Consider the following 17,491-nt stretch of genomic DNA (forward strand, 5'->3'; position numbering starts at 1 on the left):
CAACACAAAATGCACTTGCAACCGCAGTTGTTGACAACGAAAATTGAAAAAGAGACAGTGGCCGCAACATTTGATGCCAGCACAAGGAAGAAACACTTAAATTTTAACTGCTTTTTTCCCACTCGTTTTTCTCTCACATAACTCATTTTTATTTCACTGTTGTTTTCGGCTATTCAAGGCATGAAAAGGCAAACGCCAACAACACATGTGAGTAAGAAAATAAAAATTCGAAAATACATTGCCACACAATGAAGAAGTAAGCGCCGCAAAATTGCATTCAACGAACTTTGTCAGCCGCCAAACACACTAATGCTAATGCCCCCACCGCCCCGTTCATGTGACCTCCCGTTATTTGGCGTGCGATATGTGTATCTGTGCCACTTAAAGCCCTGCTTTGCATAATTTTTTATTTTTTTTTTTTTCATAGTCAAAGTTTACGATGCCTCAATGTGCATGTGGCTCAGCAGGCGGGTGTGAGGCTAATGGGGCGTTTGCGCGCTAACAGAATTTTTGAACTGATGAATTTGCCCACATTAACGACCAGCATTTGATGCAGCCGCCAGCGGCAAGACGCACTTAGCGGTATAAGTTGGCTGGAGAAACTGTGTATATCCGTTGTAATGTCACCATGCAGTGGAATGGCATGGAATTTCAATGCAATGCAAACTGCGTCATGTGGGGGAAGGCGGAATTAATTTTTCAACTTTACGTACAATGAGCATGACAGTGTGCGCATGTGCAGCACGGCTTTGAAAGCTAATATTGCATTATGCATGTAAATGCCTTAAAGCCAAATTCGTTCGGCAAATTGATGTTGGCGCGTGGCTTAAGTCGCACTTAGCGCACAGTTTTCAGCAAATCTAATAAATCAATATTACGAAATTTACATCTTAATACTAGGTTTCAATTATAGCGGCACTTTATTTTCAATATAAAGCGTTTATATAGACATATTTATTTTTATACCCCGTACAGGGTATACTAAGTTTATAACACGCAGAAGGTTATATAAAAGAACAGCGTGACGGGCTGAGTCGGTTTAACCATGATCGTCTGTATACATACATATATGTTTTTAGAAGTTTTCACAAGTTCTTTTCTTCCCTAGAATCTGCTCATTTGTCAGAATCGCCGATCAAAATTAAGTTCTTGTACGGAAAAATGTTTTATTTGACAAAGGTCTTCCTTTTCCTCTGCTTTTCCCAGTGTGTACAACGTCGAAAACTTTCAGAGCTCGAGCGCTTTCATCCATTCGGACGACATGACCTATTCGCTGAACTATGTCATTGCGGTAATCGCCGTTGCCAATGCGCAATCCTTCGCAAAACCGTTTCTGGAAAACTCGTAGGGCCGACTCAACAGATCTTGTCATCGTCCATGCCTCCGCACCTTATAGTAAGACGGGGATGATCAGTGACTTGTAGAGTTTGGTCTTTGTACGTCGAGAAAGGACTTTCCTTCTAAATTTTCAACTCAGTCCGAAGTAGCACCTGTTGGCAAAAGTTAATCTGCGTTGGATTTCGAGACTGACGCCTTGTTCGTGTTAATACTGGTTCTAAGAAGTTATGACTTCTGGTTCCTTTGAAGTTGTGGCTATCAACAGTGACTTGGGAGCTAAGTCGCGAGTGCGAGGACAGTTTGTTTGATGACAGGAGATATTTCGTCTTGTCCCCGTTCAAAACCAGACCCAAATGTTTCGCTTCCTTATCCAGTGTGGAGAAAGCGGAACTAACGGCGCGGTTGTTGCGATCAATGATATCAAAATCCTAGCATATATCCACCATACAAACTGAATATTTGACAAGACATCTTGTCCAAAGCAACTGTACAAATTTCGGACTAATTTTTTAAATCGGTCTAGTATAGCATATACATATATACCCCACAAACTGAACGATCAAAATCAAGTTTCTGTTTGTAAAATTTTTTCATTTGTGAAGGGTATTCTAGCTTCAGTGCAACCAAACATAACGTTTTTTTACGCTTTTTTTAATTTCCATTCTTTTGCGATTTCGTAACGCCAAAGAATTCCACATTGATTTCAAATTGATTTTTCAAGCATCAACGTCACGATGAGGCCCCCAAATACGCAAAATGTATCTAAATATACAGATTCATTTGTACATGCATTCGGTGTCTACATACATACGCATGCGTTTATAAACAAATTTGCAATTGAAGTTTGTAATTGCATTCATTGCGCATGCGCTTGTGACTGAACACGCGCTCATTGTTTGCGAAATCGCATTTGGCGCCCGTGCGTATGACGGCCAACGCAGCATTTGCAGTGGACTCGAAACCGTTAATTTGCGTAATGCTGCCATTTGAAGTTTCTTTGTTTCGCTTGATTCTTCCTTCGTCTGTAATTTGCAATGTTTTCTTTGAACTTCGCTATAAAAGAAGTAGTGCAAATTTGTATTACTTCATGTCTATATATACGCATATATGTATAGAGGTAAACATTTATATAAAAAAAATTACGCGAGTTGTATAAGGTGCTGCCACCTAAAAAAATAATAATACACGCGGCTAATGAAGTATTTCTGATGATTATTGTTCGTTGAGACAATGGATCAATTTTTATTATTTAGTATATAGATAACCTAGAAATCGCATAGATCGATGGGAGCTTTGAGGCATTGTGTAGTCGAAAAAGGCTTTTCGTATTCCTAATCAAACTTCAACTAATTTTTTTTTTAACTAATAAATACATAAACAAATATGTACAATTTGGGTCGACCACTTTTTGCCATTTTTCCCCTAGGGACATTATTTCATCAGTGTAAATCGAAATTTCGAAATTTCCAGAACGGAAGCGAGCGAACCATTGTTATGCTACACGAACTGATACAGACTCCGTAAACTTCACAAATTTCATTGAATTTAATTTTTTTTCTTGTTTTTGGTTAAATGAAGCTTAGAATATCAGCCTTCCAACACTACAGGTATAAAACAATGTGATTGGTAGTACTAGAGATATACAGCTGCAACGAAATCTATTGACAAAATACGAAAATACTTTTTTGGGTAGTCAAATATAGTTATATTTGGTTCCACAATATTTAAATTTTTTTTTTTGTGTTTTTTCAATTTGTGAAATAAATCCGTAAAGGGGCAGTTTTCACATATCTATGTACAAATAAGTGCACATATAACTTCGTTCAATCTCTTAATTCAGCTACGCAACAAGTCATGCACGAAGCTATAGTTGGTTACAGTCTTCGTTGTTTAACATAAAATTCGACATGGTTTTAAAGATAATAGAAAATTCACTCCAAAAGAGCACTAAACATGATCTCCAGTGCAAATGTGCACATTATATACACTTAATACATAACTATAGCCTTATAATAGTGACAGTTTACTGGAGAACAATCTCACTTATCTAAACTACAAATTATAAATACTAATTCCTTCAAACACCTTCATATTTCAAAACATTTCAGAATGTGAACTAATCCTTTATATTTTACTTGCAGATTATATAACGTAAAAGTTTCAGCATTTCCCTAATAAGCCGTTGCCAATATGAAGCTTTTTCATTCCACAGCGAAAGCTGCAACGGTACGTTTATCACTATATATTACACATATGTATATATACATTTATTATATTATTTTCAATTATCACTTTCCAAAAATAAACAATAAATTTCCTTTTCTCTTTGTAGCTGATATGCGTTGCACTCACTTTTGTCAATGCAGAGCCTCCAGTGAGCTCTTATTTGCCGCCAGCATCGGGACCGGCTACGTCATACAGCGCCCCACCGCAAAGTAGTTATGCCCCAAGTGCGCCCACCGGTGGCCCATATGCCAGCGCACAAGGTCCGCCAAGTTCAAGCTATGGCGCACCGCCGGGACCAGCACCACCACCACCACAGCGGCCATCTACTTCATATGGTCCGCCCAGCAAACCCGCCCCTAGCTATGGAGCACCACCGTCGCCTAGCTATGGCGCTCCACCTAGTCCACCAAGCTCTAGTTATGGAGCTCCACAGAAACCTCGACGTCCCGCTAAGGTGCCCGCTTCAACTTACTCTGCCCCACAGTCACCGGTAGCCTTTTATGGACCTCCAAAACCTTCCCCACCCGCACAACCTTCACCGCCAGCATCAAGCTACGGAGCTCCTCCATCTCCACCATCGTCCAGTTACGGTGCCCCTCCATCTGCACCTTCACCCAGTTATGGCGCACCTCCGTCACCCCCAGCAACCAGCTATGGAGCTCCTCCAGCTCCTCCACCACCTCCAGCATCTAGTTATGGTCCTCCAAAGAGTGCACCTCCATCACCTAGCTATGGCGCTCCTCCGTCACCACCCGCTTCCAGTTACGGTACTCCTTCTCGGCCTGCCCCGCCATCTCCCAGTTATGGTGCCCCTCCTTCACCACCAGCATCTAGTTATGGCCCTCCATCGCGACCTTCACCACCAGCAACAAGTTATGGAGCACCCCCATCACCACCAGCTTCTAGCTATGGTCCTCCCTCTCGGCCAGCTCCACCGTCTTCCAGCTATGGTGCACCACCCTCACCACCAGCTTCTAGTTATGGTCCTCCATCGCGACCTTCACCACCCGCATCCAGTTATGGCCCTCCAAAGAGTTCACCGCCATCATCCAGCTATGGCGCTCCACCTGCACCTCCAGCTTCTAGCTATGGTCCTCCATCTCGACCGGCTCCACCATCATCAAGTTACGGCGCACCACCATCACCACCAGCTTCCAGTTATGGACCTCCTTCTCGGCCTTCTCCACCATCTTCTAGCTACGGTGCTCCACCCTCACCACCAGCTACTAGCTATGGTCCTCCTTCTCGACCGGCTCCACCATCATCAAGTTACGGCGCACCACCATCACCACCAGCTTCCAGTTATGGACCACCTTCTCGGCCTTCTCCACCATCCTCTAGCTACGGTGCTCCACCCTCACCACCAGCTACTAGCTATGGTCCTCCTTCTCGTCCTGCTCCACCATCTTCAAGCTATGGAGCGCCTCCTTCACCTCCTGCTTCTAAATATGGTCCTCCTTCTCGGCCGTCTCCACCATCTTCAAGCTATGGAGCGCCTCCTTCACCACCAGCATCTAGTTATGGCCCTCCATCGCGACCTTCACCACCAGCAACCAGTTATGGAGCACCCCCATCACCACCAGCTTCTAGCTATGGTCCTCCATCTCGACCAGCTCCACCTTCAGCCAGCTATGGTGCTCCCCCGTCGGTGCCTTCATCTAGTTATGGGGCACCATCAGCACCTGCACCACCATCAAACTCATATTTACCACCATCCCCCTCAAGTTCAAAACCTTTTGCTCCATCAAAACCTGCTCCACCCTCTACATCGTATGGTGTTCCAACCGGCTACAGTGCACCAGCACCAGCACCTGCTCCGGTGCCATCGTCTAGCTACGGTGCGCCTTCCAGCAGTTATGATGCCCCCGCTCCGGCTCCAGCTCCAGCCCCATCACAAAGCTATGGAGCACCTGCACCACCATCGGCACCTTCTTCTAGCTATGGCGCTCCAAGTGCAGGTGGTAATGGTGGTGGATTTGTTCCTTCTGGCCCTTCTTCTTCATACAGTGCCCCACCAGAATCAAGTCTATCCGGTGGTAGCTACAGTGGTCCAATATCAGTGCCAGAGACCATACCACAGAGTTACTCTGCCGATGGTGGTTACAAGTATCGCAAATAGACCATTATCACCTTGCAAAGAGACCCTGTTAAGAGAGGCGCAAAATTTTTGGCGTAATCCAAATATTTCTTGTGTGACTTTCTAAGTGATCGCCACCATCTCTGCCTCGACTTACATCACATTTGAAAATTATTTAGGTTTATATGGGTTCCTTCCAAAAACCCAGCGTTGCCATTTCTTCGCCTGTAATGAAGTAAACATACATACATCTCTCATTTCTCATTACAAGCTCATGTAACTCGATGTTCGATTTGTTTGTAAACTATACTCTAAGTTTCACATATACATATATGTATATGTTTTCCTACATATGCATAAGTATTAATACTTTCCTTCATTTTCCATCTTTGCATTTTTTGTAAAATATTTGTGTATTACTTTCATAAAAAATGTTAAAAACATACCTTCATTTAAGTTTTGAATATTTTTAAAATAAATTGTTAAATAAAAATGTATACATTCGATGGCTTTTCACTTCACAAGGACTTAAGGTATCATGCGAAGAAATATTTCCTGATATTGGTGCTAAGCGAACCAAAGTTTCAAATGGGTTAGGCTAAAGGCACGAATAATAAATCGCTTAAAGAAAATAATAGTTAAATACGTATAGAATGAATACCGATATAAAAGAATATCGTCACATAAAAAAAACATCGAAATTGAAATTTTTATTGCTTACGGCCCACTACATCATATTACACATAAGTAACATAAATTCTCAGCTTACGCGGTCAGATGTCGGGGTCAGATGTAACCAATATATTGGGTAGCCGAAAAAGTCTTTTCGTATTTTGTCAATAGAAGTCGTTGCAGTAGTATATCTCCAGTGCCACCAATCACATTGTGTCATATGTACCATATAGTGTTGGAAAGGTGAGATTTTAAGCTTTATTTAACTAAAAAAAATTAAAAATCAAAGAATTCGGGGAAGTTAGAAAAAAATTACAGCTGTTCAAAAATGAGTGAAAATAATGAAGCAATTCGCTATATTTTGAAATTTTTGTATAAAAAGGAAATAATGCCAAGCAAGCCGCTAATGAAATTTGTTAAGTTTACGCAGACAATGCTGTATCAGTTCGTGTAGCACAACAATGGTTCGCTCGCTACCGTTCTGGAAATTTCGAAATTTTGATTTACAGTGATGAAAGTCTTACACTGATGGCATAATGTCTCTAGCGGAAAAATGGCAAAAAGTGGTTCACCAAAATGGTACATCTTTGTTAATTTATTTATTGTTATAAATATAAAACAAAATATGGTGAAGTTTGATTAGAAATACGAAACAACTTTTTCGACTACCAATATAACCATTTCATAACCAAAACTCAAATTTTATTTTAGTATGAGTGATTTCTATTATATCCTTTCTCTTTCGTTTTTTTTTTTTTTTGCATTTTAGGCGACGATTTGCAGTTAATATTGGAAAAATTAACTACTCAATCTTTTTTTATTATTTTTATTTACATTTAACCAGTTCGTTTATTGATAATCTCAAAGAGCCTTAGGCAGAAACTATAGCAATATTTCAAACCACTTTATGATTGTGCTTGTTTAATAAGTTAATAACCTTTAGAAAAGATCCGAATAAATTTTTTGTTACTATTTTGTATTTGAGGTTATACTTGTAGGTGTAAGGTTTTTGAAAGCCGGCACATTGAAAATTCCTTATTTTGTAGCCTCATTAAGTATCATTCATGTACGGAGTTCACTCCTTAGCCCAATAATATCTACCAAAGCATATCTTCCTATTCGAAATGCATGAACCGATGTTGTACCAAACGGACGTATGAGATAAAACAGGGAAAGCCCTTCAGGGTTTAAGGCACCTCCGAAAAGCTGATGGGTTTTTTTCACACTCGTTACACCACAATTACCATATCACTTGCAACATATCTCTCTACAAATATTAAGTAATAAATATATTGTTTGTAAACAACCTAAACTTATTTGCCAAATCTGACGCGAAAATCAGTCTACAATTATGTACATATATACATATAGTATAATATTTTTTTTTATGCGCTTGCATACCAAGCATTGAAGCCTACGTAAATTCGTGCAAGTTGACAATTTTGAGACAATGGCTTGTATGCCGGTATCTTTAACTCAAAATTCCCATCACCGAAATCAGATGTCGGGAAGATACGGTAACGAAACCACGGCTGTACAAAGATAATCACACGCAGGGCATGGGAATTTATGGCGGCTGCAAGTGCGGTTGTTTGTATGTCATGTCATTAGGTTACTAGGAAAATACTTTTATTGTACCTTAAAAATACACACAACTACATGAATGCTTGTATGCACCGTTATATACAATTACAATTTCCAACTAAAAGCTCGTATACTTGTAAATAATTAAGAAAAACTATTGCAAAATTATTTAAATATGTATATAGTACATACATACATATATACATACAAACGTATATAATAACTTGAGTTTGCAACCAAAACTTTCGTCATTCATCTTGCAACAAATTATAGCATTTTCCATTATGAACACTAAAACCAGTATGTGGCTAAAATATAATATTTTACATCTCGGTATAAAATACTACGCGAATTGCAGCTCAGCCATGATCTCTCACTAAATAAAACCCATAGATAAGTATATACAAGTTGTGACTTAGGAGCGGTTAGTTGGTTGCAACATTATTTATTGCTCTTTTATTATTTATTTTTATTTAGCTCTTAAGCAAGCTCTAGTACGCCCTTATGGTAATTGCTGGTAATGATAAATATGCCAGAGGTGGTCAAGTTCACATTACATATCCATTAATAAAATCGGAGACGCGTCGCTATTACGCACAACACTGCTTTTGGCTGCACATACATATATACACATATGTATCTATGGACATTATAGCAATGCAAATTTTAATTGTGATGTACACCAAAAAAATTTCCAAACCAAAAAATATTGTATTGAAGCTGTACTCGTACTATTCAATAGAAGAATGTTGTGCGTAAAGCCTTAATTAATAATTAGGCATATTCTAAAAACGGTTAGGCATTAAAAATAGCGATTTATGTTATGTAGAACTTAATTTTTAAAAGTACCTTAAAATAAAACGAGACTAAGGTTTATATCCAACTTTAAAATGTTTGATCTGTATATTAAAAAATACGGCGTTATTACGGCCATAATTTGGCGAGAGGGTTATTATCACATTTTTCACTAGATTTATGATCACTGCATCAGTAATAACGAGTAATTTATAGAAGAAATCCAGGAACTAGCTTGACACATAAATTGCATTTATATGATCACTTTACCGTTTAACTCTGTGTTTGTTAGGGAGATGACAAACCAAATTAACTAACTAACATATGCATCACATGTCATCCTCTCACATTATCTGGCATCAAACTAACAATCAGTATATTAGGAGCTTGGCTTTAGAACTTGGCCAAGAATTATTTATTTAAGGTTAGTAGAAAGCGTATTTCTTGCAAAAATATTTGTTAATCGTTACTGTGAACTAAACAATTTTATATATTTATCATGAATTTCTAGTTCCACCGTATATAATTGATTCATGCACACGTCTCTGTGGACAGCCATAATTTAGAAATTTCATATATTTTGGATCCAGCACAAAAATTTCAAGTAGGGGTCTTAAAATTTTCGAATAAACTGAAAACCGAATATTCGAATAACCAGTTTATAATCCTTCATATGAATGTTAACCGATGAATACTTTTCAAATAGTCGTAACTTGGCGAAGACCTTAATTTTTCCTTGTTTTAAATTTGTGAAAAACCAATTGTGCAACTGCAAAACTGTGGAACTGCAAAATTTCTATAAACTTATTTACGTAGAAAAATTTTGTAGAAGTTGAACGCTTAATTACTATTCGAATAGTCGACAAAGAACGGTTAATCAGATAGTCGAAAATGAGCGGTTAATCGCATAGTCGACGACTTACGACTTTCCGGATACTAGAAATCGTATATTTTTATTCGAATAATGCCTTATCGGGCTAATCCGGTTAGTCGAGCTCTAATTTCAAGAATCATTTTGGACTGAATAGGCTATTGGTAAAAATAGTCGGCTGAGATCTATACTATCATATACATATGTATAATATATGTCAGACAAATATGTTATAATGGGTAATCTATTTCGAGATTCCCTACTTTTTTCAAGACCGAACACAGAAATTTCAAATTTAAAGCAGATTTTTTATTATCATTCGAAAGAACATTCTTTGGCATTTATTTTTTTAAGATTTTCTCTTTCAAATATTCAAATAAAACAAAGTACGCACAGACTTTACATATTCTCACAGGAAAAATTTAACGGTGTGATATCGTACGATCTTGGTAGTTGCCAATCGATCGGCCCAAAACGTGAAATTATTTACTCACCGAAGTGTTCTCTCAAAAAATCCATTGATTAATGCGATGCGTGTGAAGTTCGGGATCTCGGCGACATTTGGTTTCAATAAGAACTTCAATTTAAAGCATCAAATAGTCGGTTATCATGGTGCGATAACGGTCGCCATTGAGGGTTAAGTTCTGACCAGCATCATTTGGAGAAATATGGACCTATAATTCCACTGGCATATGAACGTTGTTTCTTCTGAATAAAATGGCACCTCTTGAATCTCTTCAGGTTGCTCTTCGTCACAAATGTGGCAATTTTGTTTGTTTACATACCTGTTAAGCCAGAAATGGGTCTCATTGCTGACCAAATTTAGATCGAAAACGTTGGATCTTCTTGGAACTTTTTAAGAGCTTTTGCACAAGCTGTATTTTATACGCCTTTAATTAGATATCTTGACGTAAAATGCGCCTCTCGACTCTCCACTGTCTTCGTGTACACTCTCAGCTTCTTCACTGCGAGCTGGACTCGGCCTATTCGGTCGAAGATGGGTTGGATACATGTTGTAGTACGCTCAGCAGGGCGATTATTGTGACCATAAGTTGAACGAAGCGCGCAAAACATATTCTCTACAGAACGTGAATTTTTGAAATAAAGTTGAACGATTTGTAAGCCTTGTTCAGGCGAAGGTCTTTTCGTGATGAAATTCCAAACAGTATTGAACAAAAATAACATGAAAGCTTCACACTACTCATTTGCGATATGTCAAAAAAAAGACTAATGTAAAAAGTACCTCTACTTGGATGACTCGTTAATATACGGAACACAAATTTGAATTTCGATTATAACTTTGTAAATCTGGTAGCATAAGTTTAAAATTTTTTGCATACTTGTATTATGAGGTAAAGTAAAGGTAAAGGTAGCCAACGAAACAGTAAGTATCGATTTTTTTATGATACGCTACTTTGCATTCTAGGTGACGATACATTGTTCATACATAATCTAATATCATTAATAATTGAAGTGAACATAATCTGGATATTATTAGCTGATCTTAAGTGTCATATCTAATTGTCCAACCATAACACACTTGCATTTGTCTTTCATTAAAAGAAAACTATCGGCGAATTTATAGTTTTTATCGTTTATTTAGTACACTCTGCTGTATTTTGATATACATACATATGTAAGTGTATAATAGTTAAACCATAATATTTCGTGGTTTCGTGTATTCTCTATATATTTAAACATTGATATGTGTTTATATTTACTCCTTATCGTGTAACACAAATATACTAATTGAATGTTCTAACTTTTTTGTATTATTAAAGTAGCGCTCATCTTTGTCTATTTTTTGTTAAATTGAAATTAATTTTGTAAGCAAATGGTCAAAATTCGCCAAAATCTGCAACTTCAATAAAAAAGTTTATTACTGTTTTAGGAACTAATATGCGGTTATATTTAGAATAATAACTTATAGAAATTTAATATAAACTTTAAGTAACTATTGGTGGTTTTTAATTTGCATTCATGCGCTTTCTCATCATTCAACTCAAAACTGAGTGTTACTTTACAAAAATTCATATGCAGAGTATAGGTAACCGGCTAATACTTATATAAAAATGATTATCATAAAACGTTGTTGCATTCTCAAAATCGACACATTTATAGTTATATGGCTTTTCAGCTTAGTCGAAAATAAAAATTTTAATGGATTAATGGCAATAAAATCAGTACATAGAAATTAGGTGTTTTAAAATTATTGAATATTGAAATTTGAATAAAACATTGAAAGTAACGTAAGTGAAAATAATAATAATAATAAAGTTAACTAATCAACGGAACACTCCAGCGCACGTTTTGACAGTATTTCAAATCTATGTCATATCTTTGAAGTAGTAAATCAGCTTGTAGCCTTATTGAAGTTCGGAGAAAATTAATGCCTTACGGTTTAACCTGGTCTCCCATTATTCACGTTTATTCCGTTAGTCGATTGGGGCGCTTACAGTCATTTGTCTGTGCTATGTCATTTAATCGTGTAAATTTCCAGTTTTTCAGCGAATTTTGCGATTTTCTTTAACTCTGAAAATAAGTGTTGCAAAGACATTGCAAAACAAATTCCAAAATTTCCACAAACGGTCAAAAATTTCTTTGCAGTCAGATCCAAAAATGCCCCTCCTCTATATATTTTTAGAAATTTGTAATATTTTTATATCAAAATTTCAGGAGACATTGTTCAAATATGTACCTTTGACCTACATTTATTTTTGAAATATATGATTTTTATATTAAAAAAAATATCGTAAAAATACCTTTTTTGTATCTCTGAAACCCACCTAACCCCTTAATTTCAGAGTATCCAGTTCAGAGACATAGTGGTAACAGCAAAACGTCTTTTTTGAAAAGAGATTTCGGAGATCAGCTGTAGTTTCGTTTCAAATACATATTTTTACTGCTACTAGGTCTTAAAATACAGTAAAAAAAAATGCCAGAATACGTGTACAAAATTTTGGATAAATAAATTAAAAATTTTTCTTAGAAAAAACTGTGGAAAATTCACTTCTTTTCGGCCTTCTAACTGTATATAAGTCCTTAAAACAAAAATTATTTTCCATTAACGAAATTTAAATACGAAAAAAATCATCCTTTCCTATAACTTTGCGTAAGTGTATTTTGTAATAACAGCAAAACAACTATTATAACGTTAAAATAGTTAAAAATAAACAAGTGAAATAAATAAGGAACCTAACATAACCTAAAACTTGTAAAGAATTTCTCATTTACATCATTCACATCAGTTGATGCTCATACAAATTGCTCATCAAACTTGCACCAAACAATCACACTGCGTACTAAGAACTTTAAATGCTTAAAATCTTTTATTTTCAACATTGTAACGGATGATTAACGTAGGATTTTAATATTAAAAAACACATTCAGATTTGCAATATTAACTTGTATACTGTTTTAGTTTATAATAGTTGTTATGAAATAGTTTTTTTTTTATTAAAATGGGATAAAATGCCAACAAACTCGACGAAATATAACTTTTGTTTTCGTAAATTTTAGAATAAAATACCGAGCAACTCTCATTAAACGTGGGACATACATATATATATAAAGAATAAATATTTTATCATAGTTCGATTTGTGTTTCTTTGTATTTTTTAACTTTAAGGTCGCCACATACATTTTTGTATTTCTTATGTTTACATTTCAAAAAAGCAGTCAACATCTCTTGCGGTCGTTTACAACTTAGTGTGTTTTTACATTTCATGTATGTATATGTATGTATGTACTTATGTGTATATTTATTATATATTAGAACTATGAAATCCTTGCTGCTATATATATATGTGTGTGTATATACAAACACTCTTAGGTTATAATAAATATTTTTATTTTTTATTTTTCATTTTTGTTCTTACATATGTGCGAGTAATAATGCTTGTTCTTACCTAGAATCATATGTAGTCAGCTAGTAGTTTGATTTCTCATTTGTTAATACTTATAATTACATATAGACGTATGTGGGGCGCACAACTCACCCACTTACATATATGCTCTTTTGTATACTTCCTTGTAAGTAATTTTAGGTTTGTACAAGTAAACCGATAACAGTAAATAACGATCAATAGTTTTTTTTTATTTTCTTCAATAATTGATATGTATGCGTTTCTAGTACATATGTGATTATATGGGGCAGACAATGGAGGGGTATTCGCTATCAGTTAAAATATTTTAATATATTTTTTCTATATTTCAACTATATATTTATAATTTCTCTAGTTAGTTTTATATGTATATAATATTATGAAGCTATGGCCGTCCAAATAATTTTATAGTCTTTACTTTTTGTGAATCGCAGGCATACTATGGATATGTGTGGTATATATTTTTCTATAACTAGATTTACATATTTCACTAAACTCAAAAATATATTAATCATCAAATCGATAAAGTAGTTAACACGAAATTCTTAAGCATGCTGTGAAACCCTTAAAAAATGTCTAAAGCGCAGAATGTCACCTTTACCTGGAATCTGGAGTGAAGCAGCCTAAACATTTTTTATGTATTGTGCCGAAGTTTGTGTCATCTAGCCTACTCTCAAGCTGTGTGATTCCTTAACGGCATCCTAAATGTATTTCTGGAAAATTACCTGAAATATATAGAGTCCTATTGAGTATAGCTCAAACTACTTGGAGGGTATGGGCACACAATATGATCTCGACTATTGAATTGTTGGCGTATCAGGTCTCTTTCCTTCAATTCAAAAATGGTTTAATAGTTAGCAAAGCCTTTCCATCTAAAGCAGTGTGATCCATTATTGGCATCTTAACTGTATTTTCTGAAAATTACCTGAAATATATAGGGTCCTATTGAGTATAACTCAAACTACTTGGAAGGTATGGTCACACAATATGATCTCGACTATTGAATTGATTGAGTATGAGGTCTATTTCCTTAAATTCAAAAATGGTTTAATAGTTAGAAAAGCCTTTCTCAGCCACAGCCTATTTTATCAAGCCTCAAACACAATACTACAACAATTCTTATACCTCAAAGAAAACAATCCTTAATGGTAATAAGTGTTTGTTGTTGGGAAAGTGAATACATTTTAACATTTATGAACGGATGCGTTTTATCAATATTAATATTATAATTTCTAATATTTTTATTTATATGTATCTTATTATATATATATATATTTCATCTCACAACTTACATTAAAATGATATGTATGCGTTTCCAATTTGTAGCTAACTTTCAAGTACTTTTCTTCAACTAATTGTGTCAACATCTTGATCCAACTCAAATCTTCAGCTTTAGCTAATGCATTCGTTTAATATAGATATGCACTATATATGTATGTATATTTCTTAAGTGTACTCCAGCTAACACACCCTAAACAACATTAACACTCAGATGTTAATGCTTTAATATTTTTCTGAATTATTCCTAATTATGTTTAAATTCCTTAATTTTTCTTCAATTTTTAACAGCAAACCAACGTTTGCTACCTAAAAGCGTTTCTCATACATACATATTTATATAACTATATTTGTATGTACATATGTAGAAGAGCGTTTCAAATAATGGAAGGTCACATGACAGAGTTTTGCATCTCACTTGCAGTGCAACAATAGCGAACATACACACTACAAGTACAATAATATATATATTTTTTATGCTTTTGCTGATATGTATACAGTTACAAATAATGTATTGCTTAACAATTTGCATCTGGCGCTCAAAACTAGCTTTTTCATGCATCTTCTTTGTTTTGAAAAATTAAAAATGTAAATTGTGCACATACTTATAAATTGAGAATACTAGAACGTTGCGAAATAACGGTTTATCTTGGTTTGTTTTAATCAAACTGAATGAGTCACTTAATAAGTTAGAATAACAGAGATTTTTTTTTCAATTTGTTTTATTTTAAAGTAACCTTCGCATTCTTTCTTTTTTAATTGTAATACATATATTAATTTTTAATTCCGTTTTACTGAAAAAATTATCTTATTTTGCTATTAATTTTAATTTATTTATATCATGAAAATTTTTAAAAATAAATATTTAATCGAATAAAAAGGTCGAAATAATAGCATAAATCGTTTTGTACCTAAAGATTCGATGTCTAATAAGAGAATTCTTCAAAGCGGCCTTTATATAAAAAAATGTATTCACTGACAACCAGAAAAGTAAATTTTTTAATTAAACAAATTTGAATTAAAAATAGGATTTTCCAATTTTTAATTCCGATTTTGGGATTAAATTTTGTTAATTAAAAATATTTTTTTGGCTTAATTGTAAAAATTGAAAATTAACAAGAAAAAACGTTAACTTCGGCTTCACCGAAGCTAATGTGCCCTTCACAGGTACATTTCTTTTAGTAACTATGTGTTCAGTTTGTATGGAAGCTATATGCTATTGTAATCCGATCTAAGCAATTTTTTCGGAGATTACATTGCTGCCTTAGAAAATAATCTATACCAAATTTGGTGAAGATACATTGTCAAATTTGAAAGTTGTTCCTCCAAGAACTTGATTCCGATCGTTCAGTTGGTATGGTAGCTATATGCTATAGTTAACCGATCTGAACCATTTCTTCGAAGATTACATGGTTGCCTTAGAAAATAATCTGCACCAAATTTGGTGAAGATAAATTGTCAAATGTGAAAGTTTTACATACAAGAACTTGATTCCGATCGTTCAGTTTGTATGGTAGCTATATGCTATAGTTAACCGATCTGAACCATTTCTTCGAAGATTACATTGTTGCCTTAGAAAATAATCTATACCAAATTTGGTGAAGATACATCGTCAAATGTGAAAGTTTTCCATACAAGAACTTGATTCCGATCGTTCAGTTTATATGGCAGCAATATGTTATAGTGGTCCGATATCGGCCGTTCCGACAAATGAGCAGCTTTTTGAAGAAGAAATGACGTTTGCAAAATTTCAAAACGATATCTTAAAAACTGAGGGACTAGTTCGTATATGTACAGACGGACGGACAGACAGATAGTCAGACAGACAGACGGACATGGTTAAATCGACTCAGCTCAAAATACTGATCATTTATATACATATATACTTTATAGGGTCTCCGACGCTTCTTTCTTCGTGTTACAAACATTGTGACAAACTGAATATACCCTGTTTAGGGTATAAAAACAAAACTTTGAATTCCAAATTTCTTGGTATAAAAATTGAGAAAATATTTTTTTTTATTAAAAAGTGGAGTAAGAAATAAAAAAAATGCTTTCCAAGTTAAAAGCTGAAATAAAAAGGCAAAGATTTATATATTTCTTACATAAACACTAAAACTAAAAGCAATTAAATGAACCAAAAAGTGTCGAACTATGATGAGATTTTATAAAATATTGAGTAGTCGAAAAAGTCTTTTCGTATTTCGATTCAAACTTAAACTTATTCTTTTTATATTTATAATGAACTTTAATGAACCAAATATATACCATTTTGGTTGACCACTTTTTGCCATAGACATTATTCCATTAGTGTAAAAGTTTTCTGATTTCTCGGCGAAAAACTGCGAGAAGTAATTCTCACAGGCTACTCTTGAAGCCAACTTTACCCCACTAAGAGAGTTCTGCATTGACCGAAACAAATGGTAGACCGATGATGCAAGGTCAGGGCTATATGGTGAATGTATCAAGACTTCCCAGCCAAGCTCTTGCCGAATCATCAAAGATGTGTGTGGTCTAGCGTTGTCCTGGCGGAAGACGAAGCTTACTTCAATCTCATCAGTTGTTGACAGTAAAATGTAGAGTCAATCGTTGGACCAGGCTGGAATAGCTCATAGTGGATGATTCCTTTCCAATCCCACCAAACACTCAGCATAACCTTTATAGGCGTCAATCCTGGCTTGGAACCATTCGTTGAGCTTCACCACCCTTTGACCACGATCTTTTTCGCACATTATTGTTGCATTTGATCCACTTTTCGTCTCCTGC

General features: G+C 35.2%; 1 protein-coding gene across 1 annotated transcript; it reads left to right on the forward strand.

Moving 5' to 3' along the window:
- The first annotated feature begins 3,484 nt into the window (after positions 1-3,484).
- LOC120782611 (proline-rich extensin-like protein EPR1) lies at positions 3,485-6,017 on the forward strand. The gene is made up of 2 exons (XM_040114978.1): positions 3,485-3,564; positions 3,671-6,017. The coding sequence occupies exons 1-2, from the start codon at positions 3,529-3,531 to the stop codon at positions 5,681-5,683; spliced, it is 2,049 nt and encodes a 682-aa protein (XP_039970912.1). The 5' UTR covers positions 3,485-3,528; the 3' UTR covers positions 5,684-6,017.
- Positions 6,018-17,491: the final 11,474 nt, after the last annotated feature.

This window comes from Bactrocera tryoni, chromosome 1, assembly GCF_016617805.1.
Source record: "Bactrocera tryoni isolate S06 chromosome 1, CSIRO_BtryS06_freeze2, whole genome shotgun sequence".
NCBI classification, from domain to species: Eukaryota; Metazoa; Arthropoda; class Insecta; order Diptera; family Tephritidae; genus Bactrocera; species Bactrocera tryoni.

Excerpts from the sequence above, each read along its gene's own strand:
- LOC120782611 (XM_040114978.1), top strand. The coding sequence starts at position 3,529 with ATGAAGCTTTTTCATTCCACAGCGAAAGCTGCAACG. Across the intron at positions 3,565-3,670 it reads CCACAGCGAAAGCTGCAACG|CTGATATGCGTTGCACTCAC; the intron begins GTACGTTTATCA and ends TTCTCTTTGTAG.